Source organism: Cotesia glomerata, linkage group LG6 (genome assembly GCF_020080835.1).
Source record: "Cotesia glomerata isolate CgM1 linkage group LG6, MPM_Cglom_v2.3, whole genome shotgun sequence".
Taxonomy (NCBI): Eukaryota; Metazoa; Arthropoda; class Insecta; order Hymenoptera; family Braconidae; genus Cotesia; species Cotesia glomerata.
Genome location: NC_058163.1, coordinates 27,258,140 through 27,280,505, shown reverse-complemented (window position 1 = coordinate 27,280,505; position 22,366 = coordinate 27,258,140). Strand labels below are relative to the sequence as shown.

The 22,366-nt window shown below is 32.1% G+C and overlaps 4 protein-coding genes across 11 annotated transcripts in view; 2 read left to right on the top strand and 2 right to left on the bottom strand.

Annotated features, from left to right (window-relative positions):
- The window catches only part of LOC123266499 (protein Shroom), a 117,109-nt gene extending 106,068 nt beyond the window's left edge, over positions 1–11,041 (bottom strand). For all 3 annotated transcript variants that reach the window (XM_044730754.1, XM_044730756.1, XM_044730755.1), the window contains exon 1: positions 10,769–11,041. In XM_044730754.1, coding sequence (XP_044586689.1) covers positions 10,769–10,926 — 158 coding nt within the window. In that variant the 5' untranslated portion in view covers positions 10,927–11,041. The remainder of the gene's footprint in view (positions 1–10,768) is intronic.
- LOC123266510 (probable serine/threonine-protein kinase DDB_G0282963) lies at positions 1,788–22,158 on the bottom strand. Of its 5 annotated transcripts, XR_006509789.1 has the most exons (4): positions 20,117–20,188; positions 19,923–19,998; positions 16,994–17,436; positions 1,788–1,800 (listed from the first exon to the last, which is right to left on the bottom strand). XR_006509789.1 is itself a non-coding variant. In XM_044730783.1 (2 exons), exons 1-2 carry the CDS (start codon positions 21,809–21,811, stop codon positions 17,070–17,072), a joined length of 420 nt encoding a protein of 139 aa, XP_044586718.1. In that variant the 5' UTR covers positions 21,812–22,158; the 3' UTR covers positions 16,994–17,069. The 5 variants fall into 5 exon arrangements, 3 of the variants coding, with proteins under 3 accessions (XP_044586718.1, XP_044586716.1, XP_044586717.1); XR_006509788.1 differs by lacking the exons at positions 19,923–19,998; positions 20,117–20,188 and adding an exon at positions 19,419–19,532; XM_044730783.1 differs by lacking the exons at positions 1,788–1,800; positions 19,923–19,998; positions 20,117–20,188 and adding an exon at positions 21,759–22,158.
- On the top strand, positions 6,076–8,647 carry LOC123266507. The gene is made up of 4 exons (XM_044730770.1): positions 6,076–6,312; positions 6,419–6,571; positions 6,667–6,831; positions 7,364–8,647. Exons 1-4 carry the CDS (start codon positions 6,250–6,252, stop codon positions 8,102–8,104), a joined length of 1,122 nt encoding a protein of 373 aa, XP_044586705.1. The 5' UTR covers positions 6,076–6,249; the 3' UTR covers positions 8,105–8,647.
- Positions 16,012–20,058, top strand: LOC123266511 (selenoprotein F). Of its 2 annotated transcripts, XM_044730785.1 has the most exons (4): positions 16,012–16,191; positions 16,285–16,400; positions 16,519–16,849; positions 19,929–20,058. In XM_044730785.1, the coding sequence occupies exons 1-3, from the start codon at positions 16,156–16,158 to the stop codon at positions 16,811–16,813; spliced, it is 447 nt and encodes a 148-aa protein (XP_044586720.1). In that variant the 5' UTR covers positions 16,012–16,155; the 3' UTR covers positions 16,814–16,849; positions 19,929–20,058. The 2 variants fall into 2 exon arrangements, with proteins under 2 accessions (XP_044586720.1, XP_044586719.1); XM_044730784.1 differs by lacking the exon at positions 19,929–20,058 and having other exon boundaries at positions 16,519–16,896.
- Positions 22,159–22,366: the final 208 nt, after the last annotated feature.

Genomic DNA, 22,366 nt, shown 5'->3' with positions numbered 1-22,366 from the left:
TTCTGTAATTTATAAAACCTATTAAAATTAAAAAAAAAAAAAAAAAAAAAAAAAATAAAAATTAGCCTGAAGAGACTAGCGGTTATCTTAATTATCGAGTTTCCATAAATTACCTGGAGACTGTTATGAGTATGTCAGACATGGATTGTGTATAACTTAAAAAAATGAAAATTACCAATAGTTTTTTACGACTGTGGGAGTGACTGAATAGAAATAGATTACGGAGTAAAAACGGTTCAAGGACAGAGCTGTGAGCTGTGAGTACAGAACGGACAAGTTATTGCTATTGTTTTATGCGGTTTTATACAATAGGACTGGACTGAGAGATAAATCGAGCATTTATCAGGTGAGAGGTTGGGTCACCCGCATATAGTTAAGTTTTTTACTCGAGTGGCATTACACAGCACAGTCCAGTTTCACTCAATAATACTATACGCTTTATTTTATTTTATTTAATTTTTATCTTGGCATTCGGAATTCATCTCTGCGGCTAACCGCAAGTCGTATTTCAGACGGTGCCACCTCGTAAATTTTAAGAGCATACTCTCTAGAGGTAAAATAAGTTTAAGTTTAAATAACAAAAAGGAATAAGTGAGTAATAAAAATAAAAATGAAAATGAAAAGGGAGAGAAATAAGTGTCTGTAAAAATAGTTGTTGCCATATTGCGTTTGTAGTTTGTACTGATGTCCTTGAGTACCCATTGTCCTCTCATCCTTTCTCTCAACACCGTTTTCCCTTTTGTTTCAGAAAACAAAATAACACTAAAATATATATTATACATTATACATTACACATTATATTATCTGGTATGTACATTGACTACAAACAATGTATATTTATATTCTTAATACCGACTTGCATCAAGAGTGTCTAAATTTTCGCACAGAAAAAAAAAAAAAAAAAACAATTCTTACGATAAATTAATCAAATTTGTCATTAAACTTTCACACAAAACTAAATTAAAATTAAATTTGTCAATAAATTTAACCTTCTATATAAAAAAAAAAATTAAATTGGAAATAGCAAAAAAATTTTTTATTTAATTTGACCCAGTAATCCACAGATCGATTTGCAGTGAACTCAGCAAAAAAGTGATTGATATTTATGAGCCTGAATGAAATAAAAAAGTTATATAAATTCTAGCCTTGAGTGTTTGCAACTTTGAAGAATAACAATAATAATGACAACGAAATAGAATAAAATATGTATGTAGAAGTGAATGGATTACACACGAAGATGGTAAAACACATCGACAAATATTATCATTAGTTTGATTATAACGGTGTGCAATTCGTAAGGCAAAGTTTCCGGCTCGACCCCCCGGTCGAGGCCACGAGCTGTAATTTAAGCTAAACACGAACCACGCAGCGCCCCGCGCAATATCGACCCCTTTCATTTCCGGTCATGCCACAGCCCTTTCGTTTCCATCCTCATCGCCATCTCCGGATCGAAAAATCTTGCTGATCTTTAGTGTCTGCGCAAATACACACTATGTACATAAATAAATATACATTTTACATTTCACATAATGGTGATAGTAATATAATGGCAATAACAATAATATAATATAACATGTAATGACGCGTCTTCGAATAAGTGATTTCAATGCCAACTGTAGCTCAATAGAAATTTCTTTCTCCCTGTTAATATTGTGTACACAATACTGAAAAACATTATTAACTTTCATTTCCTGAGAATTATTAGAGGTTATAAAAATTCAATCTTATTTAGAATTTATCATTGACACGCGAGAATTTCTTCTTCAGTCTTTGCTTTATTTTTCACACAAAATAATAATACTATGATTTCATTTAAAGAGATCAAACAATTTTATATTTTATTCTTGACAAAATTATTATATATTTAGGACAAATAAGTGATTTGTTTTGATGTAAAGAAATATTCGTAAAATTATCCAATCTCTCTATAATATTTGTCATGACTAAATTCATCTATTTGGGGCAAATATTTTTTTTCTTCTCTGTACAATACAATTAACCACAAGAAAAGACTCTAAAAGAACCGCTCTATAAAAAATTAGCATAAATAAAGTAAGCTCGTTAAAAGAAAATTTCTTTAGGTCACAATGTTAACTTGTAAACTAGCGTTATTACTGTTAATACCCGACGTACTTTATCATCCTATTTTCGCCGACAGAGTGGTGAGGTACAGCGAATAAAAATGGGCTAAAAAAAGGTAAACTGTACATAAAAGCAATAACTGTGGCAGTTGTAATATATAGTTTAGTTGATATCTTAAAGCCACTGTAAAATCGTGATGATGGTCGAACAGACATCACGATTTATGTCCTCAGAGTACTCTATATTCTATATACCGTATAATAAATACATACATATCCATCCATATGGCGGCGGTATATATGCGCTATCACACACAATATGTATACGTTATACAGATATATGTTTACTGTTATACATATATATATATATATATATATATATATATATATATATATATATATATATATATTGAGTTGGTCCCAGGTTCGCTTGCTAAAGTATTCAGTATAAGAAGTAAGTAAGATATGTGGAGAGTCAAGAGTACCGTATAGATTCTGATGTCGGAGTAGTCAGATACAGCTCCACTCTGAGCCGACTTAACTCTCAAAGCTAAGAGCTCCAAGTTGAACGTAAGAGCCTTTACCTTGGATCGGTATATAGCACTGGTATGCTTTGGCGTTTAACGTTAAACGTGGTGCTCCATTTCCCGCGCAAGTTTGTGACGCTGGTGACGCCGCCAGGACAGGATAAGGAAGGTGAAGGCGGCGGAGGCGAATCAAAAGATTCCCTTCGTATTCACACTCACGGCAAACGCCGATTGGCCAACGACATACTTCAGGGTGTAGTGGGAGTCTAACGGGAGGAAAGTTCACAGGGTCGGGTCAAACTGACGGCACTCCAGTACTTTACAGCACTCTACACTTAAACTCTACAATCCGTACTGTAGACTGTGTACTTAGTCTAGAGTTGAGTGGAATAAGAGTCAACATACAGCTACATATGCATTTTATTATATTATAAATATATATAAATAAAAGCACACAGACTGTGTACTATTAATGTAATGCAATGGCTTGTCAACTGATTTCGACGAGTCCAAGGTAATTTTAATGCCAATCTCCTTTCTCTTAAAGCATTAGATGCTCTGACTACATCAGATGATGACTTGTCGGTTAAGATTTTTATTAATCCGACATAGACATAGACCGAGATGGAGATTGTTAAGATAGTTTCTTGTTTCATACACCAGAATAACTTATCAAGGTACAGACTACAGACACAAGGTCTATGGTCCAAGCCTTGTTTATATTAATTTAAGGAGGAGGATCTCCAGGAGAGAGTCGCGCCGACTTGTAATCACCGGCACATCATTATTATATGGTACACATTAATAGTCTGACGAGGCACGTGCGAGGCAAAAAATACGTTTATCGGATTATAATTTTCCTCTGGGTGGGTATCGTTCTGATAGTAAATGGGTTATTGCTGTGATTAATTAGTGCTGGCTCTTGAGGTGTTGGAGCTACTGATCCTTAAGAAAATAATCCGAAAAAACTAGGTTTAATTTTTTTAAAAAACTCTACAATAATTAATAAAGATTTTTCTAACTTAAATATTACCAATTATTTCATAGCTTGTCTATATTTTATAAAGAAATTAAACTAAATTATAAATTTATAATCAGATCAAAATTAGAATTTTTGCCGATTACATTAAGAAGAGGCGATGTCAGGAATGACTATCTGTGTTTACCAAGAAGTAATTCTGCTATCGATGAAAATTCTTTTCTAATTCATGGCATAAAAATTTGGAATTAATTGCCGGCAGATATTACAGAAATTGACACCTTTGAAAATTTTAAACAAGCTTGTTTTAATTTCTTCTTGCAATCAATATTATTACCATTGATCTTATAATTTAACATATTAGTTATTAATTAATGTCGGTTTTTAAAATTGTATTGCAAACACTGTATCAAATGTATACTTGTAGACAATTAACTTTATGTATTGTTGATGGTCCTGAAGGAACTTAAAACTCCAGGATCAAATAAAATTTATTATCTATCTATCTATCAATAATAAATACCGTATAGAAGTCTATAAATAATAAAACTCCCACGACGCAGAAGGGATAAATAATAATTAGCAGAAAGAAAGATATCCATTAATTAAATTTGTAACAGCTAACTTTATTTGTTAATCACAAAAAAATGGCAATGAAGCGGTATTTTTCCGGTTGATCCTTACAGACTTGGTTAAACTTTTCCCGAGGGTATCCCGTATCCGTTTCACCCCGTCTCCTTGAATCTTTTATACAAACTTGAGTCGTACTACTCAGTCTGAGCGTATAATACAAGTAGAAACATAAACGAGTGCATTTACAGCAAACAGCAGATAGAGCCCATCCACATGATCCTGGTGGAGGATGTCGAGATTTATAGCTTCCACTTGTATTTTCCGCGTGTAAGACTCGCGACTCGTCGCCGTCCGCCTCTTATTCTCTCAGCTCTGTTCCTTTTCCTTTTATTTCCTTCCACCTTGGTAGTTGGGATCGGTTAGTCCTAGTCTGCGTTGTTCCGAGATCAACTAGGTAGGTAGGCAGATATACAGGTATATATTGTGTATAAGTCTCTATCCAATAAAAAGAGCTAATAAGAATAATAAGAATGAGAATGAGAATAATAATAAGAATCAGAATCAGAATAAGAATAATAAGACGGATAAAGTTGGCGCAACCGTGAAACCTGCATTGAGCGGCGTAATAGTTTCCACTTCCAGACCCTGACCCGGGGCCAGGCGATAAATCGCATCGAGCTCGGGCTATCAAGGGCCTCCGGATTCGCGTACCTCACTCCCACCTCAGCCTTACTTCTTATTCTCATTCTACTCCTGGCATGGACATGGACATGGACATGGGCATTTACATCTACACCCTTATTGCAAGAGCAGAGCTCTCCTCTCAACATAACAGAGAACAGCGAACAGCGAACAGCGAACAGCGAACAGCGCTAAACTCTTCACTCTGTAGCGCCTCTAGAGGAAGGGAAGTTCCAGCCAAACGATTGAGAGTTTAAATAAAAAGATAAAGATGAAAATAAAGGTAAGCTCTGAAAAAAGGTATTATCCAAGTCTTGAGATTGGCTCATTGAACCCTGGTATAGATACATACAAGTAAGACTCTAAGAGAGTCCGTGACGAAGAAGCGTTGACCTTTACCTTCTCTTGTCTCTCATCTCTTATTCGTTAACTGTCTTCATTTCCTTTTAATCGAACCCTTTGTTCTATGATTTATTTTCGTTTATTCTGAAAGCTCGCTTGCTTGTAATCTACCGAGCCTTAGTTTACAGCATCATAATGTTAATGTGATGCTGGGCTTCCCCAAAGCCAATTAAATCCAACGCGCGAGTAAGTGCTAAGCTATCACCTCAGTCAAGTGATAAAAGTTTGAGTAATGTCATATTACACGCCTTTAATCATTTTTTTTTTCTTTTGACAAAAGATTAAATTTTAACCAAAAAAAAAAAAAAAAAAAAGAGATCGTGAAAATATGATTATCGATTTATTACCGACTGAAATTAAGACACTCTGGCAAAGTGGGATTAAAATTTTTACTAAATATAAATGCCCGACTACTATACAACAGCCTTACGGCGAAGTAATGTCGTCTGTCTTCACTTAAACCGTATTTCCTTGCTAACCTAGCTCGGTGATTTATTTTTATACTCGAGAGCAGTTTGCAGCCCGCTGAATAATGAGAATGCCTTTTATTACACTTCCTAATGGTTGTCAAAAGAGCGGGACATAAATGTCATGGGCAGAGCCTTCCTCTTCATCTTCATCGCCATCTTAATTTTATTTTTTATTTATTTTATTAGCTTAGGCTATTTATTTATCGTTCATTTTTTTTACATATTTTATTTTATATTATATTAATAATTTATTTTTTACTTAAGTTTCAATAAATGAACGGTGGAAAATGAGGAAACCTGTTTTCGAGTTGTTATTTAATAATAATGTGCGATAAGGAAATAATGACGGAGACGACTATGTCCAAAGTTACTTCACGGCGATAACAGGTGGATAAATAAACGTGTTTTAAAGTGAGAATCCGCCAGTTTTCTCTAAACACATTCGTTTATAAATTTATAAGAGTATTTTTTAATTCAGCGGTGTGATAAAAGGTTCTTTTTTTTTTTTAAATAAATAAAATTAATTATCATTCAAAATGAATTTTTGCTACTTAGGATTGTTTGTAAGATTATCCGTTTTTGCTGTTACATTTTCAAATGTAAGTTATGCAATATTTTATTTGTTTAAAAACTCGAGAATATACTAACATTGAAAAAATATTATATGGACTACGTCCATTTGTATTTCACTGGGGCTTGTAATAGGCATTGTACACATATCAATCTCAAGCACCAAAAAAATATGTTAATTACCTTCCAAATCCCTACGTCTCGGCATTGGTTACCGGCGAAACCTCAAAGCTGGGAGACGTTTTTTTGGAGTTCAATCAAAAAGTCTACCGTGAAGACAACTTTCAGGTAATTATACACGCTGTGATCTGTCATTATTTTGTATTTTGTCATTTTTATTTTTACTTTTTTTTTAAATAATTAAAAACATTTTATTTCGATAGATTTCCGTGCAAATTACTGATGAGAAAGGTGCAGTGATCACGGATATTATTGAGGGAATAAACTTGTGCGATCAACTTGACATTGAATTAATGAACCTAAGACCTTTTTCTCCCAGTAATATCTTCGGTTTGACTGGACTGAGATGTCCAATTAATTTTATAGACGTAAGATTTTTTTTTTACATCTAAAAATTATATACTTTAAAATAGTCTTGAAATTCCTTGGTCTATTTTTATTGAAAAAATATTATTTTTCATCAATTTAGAGTGCAATAATTTAGAGCTAATTTCTTTTGAAATAAAGCAGCCGTGTTAATTTTGTTTGACTTTTAGTTTAAAAAACAAACATTTGCGGTAACGACTTGTTAGAAGAATTTTTTTCTTATCTTGCAAAAAAGAATATCATTACATTAAATGAAGTATTTTCGAAGGACAAAAAAATTAGTTTATGACAATGTGCAATTACCGTGAGTCATAAGTATGAATTATAGAACTCGATTACAAAACTAGAATTTCTTCTATTTCTAGACTCATTTTTTAACTTATAATAGTAACTATGTATTACTTTTGTAATGGAAAAATTTAATGAATTTCTAGTTTGTAATTTAAAACTCTCCAAACAATTTTTAAAAAATCCAAATATTTAAATTATAATTTCTTTAAACAATCTGAATAATAATTAATTTTTTTTTACTAGCACCGTAAACTGACAGACATACTACCATTCCATTGGCCAGAAGATCATTATTTCCCGGTAGAAATAGGCTGCGGAGTTCGTAACTACCGAGTGACACTATTAAAATGTCTTGGACCGGGTTTGGTATGCCAACCCCTGATCCAAAGCCGCGTTGAATCGAATTTTGTATCCGACCGGTGTGTAAAGCAGTCTTTCCTAATAATAGACTTGATAATGATTAATAAAAGTCCAACTGCCTTGTCTATGAAAAGCGTAAGCATAATCGACAATAAATTAACAAAAGTTAGTAACTATGCTCGTGACAACATCGTGGGTACTCAAGTGGAAAACATTGATGTGATTGACGCCGAAACTAATACAATAGTGATAGCTAATGACAATGACAACAACATTAAAATGGTGGATGCCGGAGTTGAAAAATTCCGCCTAATCGACGCTAAAGTCGATAAAGTTGAGGTAAATACCGACACAAACAGCGTCGAGCTCATCGATACTAATGTAAAAAGCTTGGAAACATCAGCCGATGACGTAAAAGTGATTTCCGGATCGGATCGCGCGGATAATAACTTTGGTATAATCAACTCCGATTCAGAAAAACACAGCCTGGTAGATGCCTCTGTAAACGACATCCTGCTGGAAAATAATAAAGACGGGGGCATTGATGTCTCTGATAATCAATTGGAGACAATTAAACGAGACGACGAGATAAATTCAACCGTAGATCTGTATCAAGATGAGTAACTCTATCCATTATGTAAGTTACGGTACTGCTTATCAATAACAATCAATAAAATTACTATCTATTCACTATTTTATCTGCATACTGTACGCGGCTCTTTATTCCCAATGTCAATGGAGTGTGTACTAAATTTTACTTTTTTTTTTTTTTTAAGATATTATTTAGGATTAACTATTCAAAAGTTTTGATCAAGTGCTTGCAATATTGAGAGTTGTATATGTTTATAAATAATTTATACATCTATTTATAGAATTTTTTAATGCCGAGGCATGTAAGCTGAATGACAACATATTCATATTAGTTTTTATTATGTAACAGTTCCTTTAAAAATGCAGAAAAAAAATAGATAAATAATTTCTTAGAACGCAACAAAAATTTTATAAATAGAATCGATAAAATCTTTTATTAAAAAATTTAGGGCCAGTTTTTCTGAGATCTAATTTGATCCGGGATTAATGTTACGCTTTGGTTATATGGGACATAATATATTATACATATATGTATGGTAAATCTATATAAATATACCTTGACTTTAGCACATCTGACGACTGTAACTTTTTCATTATTGTTGCTTTTTATTCGCCGGTTTATAGAATTTCAACTAATAAATTTAAGCATTAACTTAAAAGGAAGAAAAATATTTAACCGCAACCGAAAATTTTGTATTAAATAAGTTTGAATAAAAAAAAAAAAATAAATATCATTGAGAATCTTGGGAATTAATAAGTAGGTTTAATTGTAAGTATAATCATTATCATTTTATAAGGAATAATTATAATAATTACCGAGTATAATAAAACTATGAGAAACGTTGACATAAAGAAAATTTCCGAAAAAACTTATTCATTATAAATGTATTTATTTACTTGAATAAATAGTTTTATTCATCAGCGGCAATAAAAAAAACATTTAATTTCTACGAACTCCGTTTAATAAAACCAACTTCGTTGAAATTAATTAACGTAACTATATGTAATTACATAATAACAATAATGTTTATAATTGTAACAGCAATAATAAAATAGGATTAAAATAATAATAAAAAAAGCAAAGTATTTGTTCCAGTGAAATATAAATAAAATAAAAGTACAAGTATACAATTGCTGATATAAGAATTTTCATGCTTACTGATATTTCCTAAGCAATTATACGATAAGGAAATAATTGTAATTGTTAAGATTGTTGAAATAATAATGTTCCGAGTAGAATAGGAACTTCTTTGTGGCTGTACCCTATACCCTACACCACAGTAATAAAAGTGCTTCAACGAAATATATTAAAAGCCGAGAAGAGGTAAGGTTAAAGACGGGGATCGGAAGATAGGACCAAACTTTAATAGTCTTATAGTGTTATAGCGTTGGTTGGCGAAAGAAAACCCCTCGAAGAGTAAGGTCCGGACTGGATCGTAAGTATAAGTACTTAGTAATAGCTTTTGTGTTATAAAAAAGGTTAATCGAGGGGTTTTATCACTGTTCGAGGTCGAGGTCGTCTGCTAGAATATCCTCCTTACTCCTTACTCCTTACTCCATCGTATTATATTATATTATATTATATTATATAGTTTTATTCTTCATAGAGTATCATAGTGGTTGGATTAATGGTTCGCGAGATCGTGGCATCAGGGTCGAGCTCCGGTGAACCGTACATGGAATCTTAGATTTCAGATATATAATCCCCCGTCGGTTCTCCACTCGGTTGTCGGTTCTGCTACGGTTCGGCTTACTCGTACTATTACATACCCCTGGCATTACTACAGTGTGTATATGTAGACTTACATCCTTGCCTCGTTCATTACTCCCGCGGCAACACACATGGATAATAATAACAACACCAACCAACAACATACAAGTATCTGTATGAGTATGTGTGCTGCTGTAACTCCTGCTGCTGCTGCTGCTGCTGCTGCTGCTGCTGCTGCTGTTGTTACTGGTGGCTACTCGGCGGCGGACAACCTGCTTCGCCCGTTATGCATTATAATTGTTCACGATTGATCGTGGTCGACGATACGCTACCGATAATGGGGTCTGACCTGTCCAGGTTGAGCATTGCCTAGCGGGTGTGTTTATAAATATGTGAGTACTGGCGACATACATGCAGGACTACGAACTTAACTACGAGCTTAGAGTATGGAGGATAGAGAATAGAACCAGAGACATAGACAGAGACGGGATTTAACTTAACCAACTAGAGACTGAGCAGACTGACGTTTATGTGGGAGGGAGGGAGACACTGGACAATGTTAAAATAATGGTAAGCAAAAAAATTAACAATGTAAAATAAAAAGATGGAGAACAAGTTGACTCTGGCTAAACACTCGGTCCTCCGCTCGGTCCTCCGATAGAAAGAGATAAAGAAAGAAGGACAAGGGACAGGATCGGAGATGGAGGATACCAGACTCAGACCCTTGTCGTTGCTAAAGCTCTGATGTCTCCAGGAAGGCGATTCATTAGTTTAACAACACGGAAGTGTTGGCGGATAACCACGCGGCTTCCCTTGCCCAAGTATGTTTTATCCGTGTGTGGTCTCAAAGCCTCTACCAACTCTATATACTAGTTATCTGTCGAAGATTGTCCAGATAATTTTTTTTTTTTTGCTATTTATTTTAGTCTATTACTCCTAAAAAATATAATAGATCAAAGACAATTGTAAATTGTATTGTGACTTACCGATTGGAGTCTCGCATAAGTTGCCGCCTCATACTTCCACGGTTGCGTATAAAGTGGAGAGCTCCAGAGCCGATTCCAGGTCTCTTGTCATCCTTGTCAGCCCTGGGTGAGAACCACTGGCTCTGCTCGGTCCTGGTTCTCCGCATCGCCTCTTCCATTCCTCTTGAGCCTTTTTTCGGGTGCCTTCGTCCACTCTCGCTCAACTTGAAATAACAAGTCACTCCGTCCAGGACACCGTAGATTCGTTCACCTCTGGACTTTGTTCAACAACAAATCTGTAATTTAATTTTTTAACAATCTTAGTACTCGCGGACACTTTTAATGACTCCATGATATATGTATACATTATAATAATAATAATAATAATAATAATAATAATAATAATAATAATAATAATTATAATTATCATCAACAGTCTTAGTCTAGCTACACCGGTAGCGCAAGTTCACTGTCCAGTTTGAAACATAATATTTAAATACTATTACCAAAGTAATAATAAATAAATAAGTAAATAATTATTAACATTAATTAAAAACAGGTCTGATCAAGATCAATAGCAATAGCACCTCGTGTAGGATTTTTTGAATGAAACACTTGGTAATAATGAAAAACAGGTTTTGTAGGCTTTAGTTCCTCATCTTTCTTATTCGGTCTTCCTCTTTCTTTCTCTATCTCCGGATTTTTCTGTCGTCACTCTCTACTCGTAGGATAAATAAAACTCTTGTCCCAAAAAATAAATAAAGATGACAGACAATAAAGATTGACCGAGTGGGTTGCACAACTTTTGTGATTATGACACTGTGCTGGGGACTCAGTCCCAGCAGGACTCAGGCACATATCAAGGCACTAACTCTCAGACCCGAGAGTCCACTGATCAGAGTATTAATTCGTCCAGTAGGAGTTTATTTAACCACGGAGTTTATGCTCATCAGTATCGGTATCAATATTTGGATAATGTTGTGTCTTGGATAGGAGCGCGTACCGGTAATAAAAGCACGTAGGATCTGTTCAGCGCGTCGAGAAGGACTGGGTGCTCTGGTAACTTATTCTCTCTCTTCTTATTCTCGTTCACCAGTTGAGTTTGTAAGTCGTGTACGGTCCTCAGAGGTTCCTCCTCACCGTTGGCTTTCTCACCCCTCTCCTTCCCTCTTTAATCTTTGTACCAACCAGCCTTAGCAACCTACTCTGTCTACCACACAGCGTTATGCTCAACAGTTGTTGTTCTACCTTCCTTTCTACCTTCTGATGGCTTAGCTTATGCTCTCCCTACTCTTCTCTGAAGTATAAGGGTCCACTGGCTCACTGTCTTCGGAAAGTATTATAAGTATTATAAAGTGTAGACCCGAGAGTAATGCTCAACGAGTTCTTAGCTCTTGCTTTTGGTCCCTTAGTTCTTGGTCGTAAATGCCGAACACCATTTTAAAGAAACACCAATCCAAGAGCAAAGGGAGTCAACTGTTTAAATAAGAGTAAGATCATCAACAACAACATATACAAAAAATACTTTTATAAAACAAGACCAACAAGGGCACGCCGTTGCCCAAGAACTTGAATCCTCCATAAAAGTCCTGGATCCAGAGCAGAATTCGGAGTAGCTGATGGTGGTCCAACTTTTGTTTTTGTTTGTAATAAGATGTAATAACAATAAATTTTTTTTTTTTTTTTTTTTTTTTTTTTTATTATTTTTGTTAGTTATTTCATGGTGGTCATACTAAAAAGACCTGTTCCTAATTATGTTTTTTATGGTACTGAAAGATTATTTGAAGATTTGTAGATTTAATTTTGTCAAAAGAGAAAAAAGTATTTTAATAATTTTTTTAAAGAATTAAAAAAAAATATTTCAAAAGATTTATTTACTTTTAAATTAATAAATATGCATTGAACTAAATTGAAAGAGGTATTAATTTGAATAAGAATTTTTAATCAAAATATTAAAATTAAAAAAATTATAATAGTTATGCTTACAGAAACATTATTATTCAAATTATTCTGTAAATCTAGTTCAATGCATAGTTAATTATTTTTTGAGTAAATCAATTCTGACATAATTTTTTATAAATTCTAGAAATAAAAAAAAAATATAAGAAATTTCTCCGAAGAAATTAAAAAATATTTCTTTCTTCGTTAATTTAAACTAAAAAAAATTTGTATATTGATCGATAAAAAAAAAAAACACACCTCATTTTAAACGATTGGATAGGCGCTGGAGTATCAATTTACCGGTGCAGAAGAATATGCGTTTGTTATTTCGAAAAAAGGGTCAATCAAATAAAAATGACAACCACTGTCTATAATAATCGTGGATACGATGAAGTCAGTGCTAACTTCCGCATGGCGTTTAGCAGCGATTAGCAAGCCTTATATCTCGATATAAATATATACACGTATATAGATGTATATAAACTCAGCGGGGGAGCGGCAGAACAATTTGCAGTATTCCCACGGCCACGAGACGTTGTCGGGACTGCCGCAAAGACCGCAGAAAATCCGCTCGCCAGCAAACCACCCACAATACGCCCGCCACTGACAAAGCTTAAGATCAAGAAAGTTTCTGCTAACTCCCGAGATGCTGGATTCGAGCTAGAACTACTTTTAAGATCTATATACGAATACGAGAGCACGTAGAATTAAATATGAAGATATTAGTTGTGTACTTTAATAGATACAAGTAAAATAAATTAATCGAGGAGGTTTTAAATATAAAAATAAATTAATATATAATTATAATTAAAAATAATCTCAGGTATCATAACTTACCTTTCTTACATGGACGTGTAGAAGAAACTCGAAAGGTTGTTTGCTCCCATTGGTTTTATTTTAGTTTAAGGCAAATAATGGACCGGGGGCATATACACTACCAAATAAAACCACTTGCCGGCAGGTATGTGTATATATATATATGAGCGAGAGAGGTGATCCCGTGAGTGGTGGCGAAGAAAAAGAGCCAATACGTCCTACCATGCCGAAGACGTACAAGTTTCAGCATCACCAGCAGCCTCTTGCCGATTGTGAGTGCAAACTTATGCTGCTGCCGATAAGGAATCGCTGGGCAAGTCTCAGCCACCCATCTCGTCACCTCGATTATCCGTGAGTAGCATAATAATTTATTATTACAAGTCCTGTGCAACGGCTATAACTAAGGCACCGGCACCGGCACCAGCAGCATGTCAGACCGACGACCGACCCACTCCGACTTCCAGATGAGTAACACGAGAAGCAAACTCTTTTAAATTATATACTCCGTTGCATAATTATTACTGGATACTAATCGACAATTAAAATAGTTACCGACTTTTTCTCACCGACAATTAAACCCTCGAGATAAATTATTCATCATTTTTCTAACTCGATAATTTTAGGGTGATCTCAAAAATATAAATAATATCCGTAAATTACTCCTCGTAATAATTAACAGTGAATTATTGCTGGATTATCGTTTTTTTTATTTCATCTTGGGATAAATATAACGGGTTTTATTTTTTACCGAAACTCGGGTACTTACTGTTATTCATAATGATTGTTAAAATTTTGGTTTTATTATTTTAATTTTAACAATAAATATAAAAAGAATGTTGACAATTGCAGGCTTAGTTGTCATTGCTACAAAACTTTTTTGAATTTAAAAAGAGCCATTAGCGCCATCTGTTAGATTCATTATCAACTACAGACGAAATACAATATGCGCTAGTTGTTATACCGAAAGCTGGAAAAGATGACGCCATCTTGTTGCTTGATAAGGTCGGAAATTTTCCCTGAAAGAGTTACCCTGATAGCCAAGTTGGCCGCAACTTTCTGTCAATCTACTGCCGCAACTTGTCACCAACTTGGCGGCAACTCTTGGAAAGTAACTCGGTTGGTGTCAACTTGTTCACCAAGTTGTCACCAAGTTGTCGGCAAAAGTTGCTCTGAAACTTTTTCACACAAAGTTGACGATAAGTTTCTCAAGAAATTTGGCGACATATTGCGGCAGTAGATTGGTCTCTTTTTTCTCAGAAACTTGTAGCCAACTTGGCGCCAACAGTTACAAATTCGGAAGTTGACCGCAAGTTGTCGCTAAGTTGGTGGCAACTATCTGACACCAACTTGGTTGGTCTGAAACTGTGGCTATCAGGGTTGGCAAAGCGAGCGATTATCTATTAGTTACCTATAACTTACTCTGCAAATAGACGTCAAAACTTGCTGTACAAGTATTTCCGTCAAATTGTAGTAAAGTTGAAAGGAAATTTAATTACAAGTTTGATTGTTAACTTGTATTCAAGTTGCGGCCGTAGATTTCCGTCAATTTGCTTAAAACTGTTGTTGAGTGAAGAATTACCGCCAACTTGATGTATAAATTAACCATAACTGCTGGAAGTCAACACTTACGGAGAAAGCGCTGGCTATCAGGGTTTTCTTCGTAAAGTATAATAGAAAAAAAAATTGAAGACCTAAATGAATGAATTATTATCCCTAATTAATCATTTGATCGCGATGCCTGCTTCGAAATACTAATTTTCCTAAAATTACGACTTTTAAATAAGTATAATTAAAAATGAAAACTATGAAATTGAAACGCGTACCTGCAGGGGCTGAAATAATTAGATTTTAGCAAAAACAATGATTGACAGATTGAAATTTATATTATTTTTACTTTTTAGAGATATTTTAGTTGATTTAAGTGAGTAATTAGATTGTTTCATCAATAAATTGAATCATTTTGACGAGCTGCCCTGTTGAAATGCTACGCGACTAAGATTAAGCGGGAGACAGACGAAAAAGTATCTAGAATATGCGCAGTAGAGTTTTTTCGGACTTCTGCGCAAGTCAACGGCTCCTCGCATTACCCGCATTTATTAATCCGCAAAAATTACCCGTCAAAATTTCTCATACAAAAATTTATCACAGCATAAATTAATCTGACGAAAATTAATCATCATTTACGAAAATGTTGTATATATATATATATCTTCAACAATAAAATTTTTCAATTATTTTATACTTTCAAATTTGACGTTGACAAATTTCTTTATTGACATTACATTTTTTTTACTTACTTTATGTGTACTTTCAAAATGAAAAATATTTTAGTACCGAGTGCAATGAAATTGAATCAAAATAATTTTTTTTTACAATTTATTTAAAAAAAGACAAAAAAAATAATAAATTTCGGTCAATTTCAACATAAATAAAAATTCATATAAATTTTAAAAGTCAACTTCAGCGACATCTAGAAGATAATGCCATCATTTGTTGTCATACATCCTATAGCCACACGACACGTATTGTACTAGCATGCATAATTCTAAACATCCATTTAAATACCCATCTCGCTTGCCACCGTCGATTATTTATTTACTAATTGTTTAAAAACTACCTGATAACCCTAAAAATAATTCAACAAGTAAAAAATGTACTCCTATATATTTATCTTAATCCTCGCAACTGTAAGTACTAATCTTAACACTCAAAATTTATAAAAATTAACTTCAAATACTTGCTGACGTTTATCAGTTAGTAATTAAAAAAAATTTTTCCAGGTAAATGTCTTCTCGGAATTTACTAGTGAAGATTGCCAGTCTCTAGGATTTAATAGAGCTAATTTATTATGCTCGACATGTGATCAATTTTCTAAATACAATTTAAGTGAACTTGAGTAAGTATTAACCTATCTGGCATTTAATAATCCATAATATACATATATACCTTTTTAACAAAAAAATTTCAATAGTTATAAAACTAAAGTAATTTAAATTAAAATTAAAATTCAACAGAAACAATTGTCAAGAATGCTGTCTCAAAGAAGAAGATTCAAGCTCGAAGCGTTATCCACGAGCAGTGCTTGAAGTTTGTACATGTAAATTCGGAGCTTACCCTCAAATCCAGGCTTTCATAAAAAGTGATCGTCCCAACAAGCACAAAAACCTTGAAATTAAGTACGTCAGAGGCCTGGACCCCATGATTAAACTTTACGACCATGATAATAAACTAGAAGACATTCTTGACATCACTAAATGGGATACTGATGACGTCGAAGAGTTTCTCCAAACTCACTTAATGCGGGATTAATTTATAATTACAGTTAACGAAATAATAATTAATTAGGTAAACTATTTTTTATTAAAACAATAATAAAAATGGCAGGAAAAATACAAAAATATGTATTTGTAATTTGTCTTTTTTTTTATAAATGAGTACGGATATAAAATTGTTTTTAAAATAATTTTCATATCTTATATACATTCTCACATAATAATAATAATTACTCATTAGATATTTAATACATAATATAGTAAAATATAACATACAATTTACAATTTACCGCTCATAGTATTACACACTCGCAAAACTGTTGAGTATAGTAAAGACAATTAACGCATGCATCGTTGTCTTCTTTATTATTTTCAGCAAATTTGTTCTCCAATTTTAATTTATTATTGTTATCACTGTCGATGCCATTTTTCTGGTAGATTTTCGGCCGTGGTTCCGGACTGGGCAGCGTTTTTTTCACAATTGTCGTTACTTCTTCAATGGTCTCGTTGTCGGTGTCATGGTTTGAGTGACTTAATTTACCGGTTGAACTTAACGGAATAACCGGTGGTAATTCTCCAGGACGTGCGTCGTCAGGTAAATCGTAACTTGCCGGTATCGATCGCGAGTCCAGTCCTGGTGAGTCCCCGGACATCATCACACTACAAATAAATAAAATAATTCATTAATTAAAAGAAAATTCATTTTATTTATTTATAAAGCAACGCCCTCGGCAATTTACAACAATATGTTATATACAATAAATAGCATCTGTAAAGAGAAGATAGATTTAAAAAATTAAAAAAAATTTTTAAAATACATTTATATTAAATTTCTTCCACAGACTCATGTTATGACGAAAGATACTAAAACTATAAAAATAAAGTTAGCCGACATTTAAAAATTTTTTATTGAAAAAATTTCAATTAAACAAAAAAAAAATTTCACATGTAAAAAACTTGAAAAACTATAAGTGCAATTTTTTAAAAATATCTTTTTAGTTGTAATTTAATTAATAAAAGAAATCAAAAATTTTTTAAAATAATAAAGTTTGATTTATTAAATTATAACTAAAAAATATTTTTAAAAAATTGCACTTATAGTTTTTCAAGTTTTTAACAAATGAAAAAAGTTTTTTTTAATTTTTTTTGTAATAATTCTTTAATAAAAAAAAATCATAAAAATTTTTAGACGTCTGCTAACTTCAGTGTCATCTATAACTTTTGAATACCAAACAATATAAGTATGCTGACTCTTAAAAGATATTTGATATCCAGTATAAAGTACTTTTATTGAAGATTTTTTATCTCTCTCAGTATAATAGACAAAAAAAGTATTAAATATACTAGTCAGCCTTGATATTATTTTTATTTATCAAAATCTACTTTCTATTATTATTTAAATTAAATTATAATATTACTAGATTAAATATTAATTTTAAAAATAAATTTTTAAGACGTACCAAGTCGCTTTGGTACAAGGATGCATACGCGCTTTTTCTTCAACTGTTAAAGTCGAATAAAATAATAATTGCTGTTCTTCATCGGTCTTTCGCAAGCCCATTTTATCAAAAATATTATCTCGTGTCATTATAAATAACTTTGTGTATTGATATAGTGTATTTAGTAGTAAAAACGTATGCGTATAAATTATCGGTGCACTAGTTACGAAGACGAGTTATCAAATGAACTTTACTGAGAAGACTTCGTATATTACTAAGAGTGTAATTTAAAACTATTTATTAGAGTTAATAAAAGTTAATAACCCCGACGCTGAGGTCGAGTCGTCAAACTATTTCACTCCAATTACGGCTAGTTTTAATTCATTCACTCTTCTTATCTCTTATCCACCGAAGTTACTTTATTTTTTTGTTAATCTATTTGGTCATTGACTTGATATCTGATCCACAATGTGAAAAAAGCTTCTGTTTTTGGTTTTAATTTGATAATTTTATTTAGACACTAAAGTAATTTTGACACGTGCGAGTTCAACTGCAGTAACAGACAGCTGCGTTTGACCAGACGCTAACTACAACCCCCTAGATTTCATAATACGGAACCAGCGGTCTTTTGTGTCTGACGTTCTTTACCCCCATTTTCATACTACATAACTCTGAGTCATTCTCTCTTTTTTACGGACTAAAAATTCAACAATTCTATGGTTTTTTTTTTTTCTGGAATTTTTTTTTTAAATTTACTTTAAACTATTTTTAATAATTCATTTAAATAAAAAAATTTTAATAATTTATTTGAATAAAAATTTTAAATAATTTATTTAAATAAAAATTTTTAATAATTTTTTTAATTAAAAGTTTTTAATAATTTATTTAAATAAAAATTTTTAATAATTTGTTTAAATTAAAATTTTTAATAATTTATTTGAATGAAAATATTTAAATTCCAATAATAATTTTTCATAAAAACTTTCTTTCTAAATTTTTAACTAAAACTTTCAATCTAAAATAAATTCCGGTTTCTTCCTCACTTTCTATAAATTAAAAAGTTTCAATTAAAATTTTTCTACATTGACCAAAAATTTTAAAAACTAAAACTTATAACTCCAAATTATCGCAATTAAAAATTAAAAACTAAAAAAGAGACTCGTGAACTAATGTAACAAAAAAATAACTCCAGTCATTTCGTACAATTTAAAGCAACTAAAGAGCTCTGCTCCCACACAGCATTTCGCCCAAGACATTGTCATCACTCAAAAGCTAAGAAGTGTGAGAAGCGTTATATTACGTGTTTCATTATTTCATAACATTGTTAAGGTACAAACGGTGTACCTCTACTCTTTCTATTCCAGAGTAGCGTAAGCAGTTTTGAACGTAGTAGTAGCCAATGAGGGCAATGAGACACCAAAACTCTCCATACACCCACACTCTTTATCACCGGAGCATATAATATTATCATATAGACATACTTATTACTATACGTAGAACCTTAACTTCACAGTGAATGAACATAAGTATTTTAAATACATAACAGGAGTAGTAAGTTGAGGAGTAAATTAAAAGAGCAATCTACATCAATAGAACTACAGCAAAAATTTGTTTCTCATAAAATATTAATATCCTAAAATTTAAATAATAAATTAAAAAAACTAATTCAACATTCTTATAGATATATAAACCACCTTCTCATCTTACTTGTAGATTCCTCGTTGCGGCAGCGGATTTTTAAGACGCATTTCTTAGCTCTTGCTTTTAATTATTGTGTTAAAAACTGTTGACAAACGTAAACGTCAAAATATTACCAAGTTAAACAGAAAGAGTAGTCAATTTATTTAAAAATAAAAAAACAAACTATAAGTAATTATTTATCAAAAAATAAAGAGCAGTACTGTGAAAATCAAAGCGTCTTCTTAAACCTGGATCTCGACTGACCTGGACCAGCGAGACGAAGAATGCTGAGAGCAAAAAGGGAATAAAAAGAGAAATGACTAAAGGACTTAAACGCTGAGCTCTTATACATCTACATCTGCACGTTCACACATCCACCAGCATCAATAGATAGAATAACAGCATAAGACTCTGTTATGTAGTAGTACAGCGTACAGCCTAACAACAAACGCAAGTAAAATCTCTGTAATCTGTATTGGATATAATATAATAAATACGCAGACAGTGTTAGAAGTGTTAGTACACAGGTGCCTGAAAGGTCCCAGCACAGTTCTCAGTGATCACGTTTTGTTTCGACTCTACTCCCACAGTCCTACGGCTTGGCTTTACTCTTATTTTTTTTTTAAATCATCTTTGTACCGGCTTTACCATCTTTATATCCAAATATACAACCTTCGTACTACCATGTAAGCAAACATACACATTTTTACGTTTTTAACTTTTTAAATTTCACCGCATGTCGCACATTCAACTGTTTTATTTTATTTACTTATTTATGATGATAAATTTAGCAGATTTTTAATAATTTTTTTTTAACAAATAAATTATGGCAAAAAAATTGACATGTAGAAATTTTAAAAAATTAAAAATGCAATTTTTTTTTTCAATTTTTTGAAATTAAAATAAAGTTAGCCGACATCTAAAAATTTTTATTATTCAAAAACTATAAGTGCAATTTTTTGAAAATATTTTTTAGTTATAATTTAATAAATTAAGCAAAATAAAAAAATCAAAAATGTCAGCTAACTTTATTAATATTTTTTTGGAGCAAATTTCTTTGTTAAAAAAAATTAAAAAACTAATGTCATATGTATTTTTAAGGTTTAAATTAATACCTGTCATCTCTGTGATGACGATCTCGATACTCATGGTCATGATGTCTTCTTCTGTTGAGAAACACTAAATTACGGGAATAATTTTTGCGTTTGCCGCCGAACAATGGCTTGTTAAACCGAAATTTCGATCGTGAAAACATTATTTATTTATTAATACATTTTTAAACCCAACATTAACCTCGGAAAATTTTAATAGAACATTCTATGGTCGTAGTTTCGTTGATACTAGTGTTGTGTATAAAAGAAACTTTTACAATTCCCCCGATGAATTCCCCCTATCTACATTATGACTAACACAAACATATATATAGAAATATATTTCTATATATGTGTACATTGTACCATGAGCGTAAGTAGAGTCATAATATCGTGACATTCATGAGTGTATATCTAAGAGATGTGGCAATCGCGCTACAACCTCTCACAAATAATTCAATGTTTAATTGAAAATAGTTCATTACTACTACTGAGTTAGACAACTTGTAACTAGTTAAATAATTTATCTAAAATAATTCAAGGTTGAGTGTTTTAACTATAAATATTTGGTGGTAGATTTTATTTGTGAATTAATAAATTGGATATTAAATTACTACATCCTTGAATAAAAACTTTCTATCAAGTTGTCACTTGATTACAACTGTCAGCTGTTGATTATTGTTAATAGATTACTATTAAAGTGATTTGTATTAATTATCGGTTATTATTACTATTTATAATAACGAGTAATTACGGAACAAAAGTTAATTACCTGTATGATGTGCTCGGCTGTACGGAGTATACATCAGCTTCAACAATAATCATTATTGGCACAGTTTTTAAATTATTAGTTAGATTTAATAATTTATTATTTTTTTAGTTTATTGTTTTTTATTTTATACATTTTAAAGTAACATTTTTTTGACTGTTTATTTGCCCGTTAAATTAAAAAGTGTCACAATAAGATTGTCCTCATGTTTGTGCCACTATAAAGTATATAAGACTGACGGGAATAGTATCGGCAAGGTTCTCTTCCACCTCCAAAATAAAAAAGCTGAACCGACAGAAAGAAATCAAACGATTTCACTAGTTCTTTTTTAACGGATAATAAAAACGCTTATTGTTTAAACGATTTTTAATAATAATAATCATAATAAAAAAATAATATTATTTTATGACATTAAAGTTAGCTGTCAGTTGATAATTTTTTTATTTTTTTTTAATAAATAAATTTGCTCCGAAAAATTATTTTTAAAAAATTGCATCGATAATTTGTTAAAATTTCTTCATGTCAATTTTTTCTTCTCATTTTTTTTGCCATAATTTATTTGTTAAAAAAATTCTAAAAAATTATTAAATATCTGCTAAATTGATTCTCAT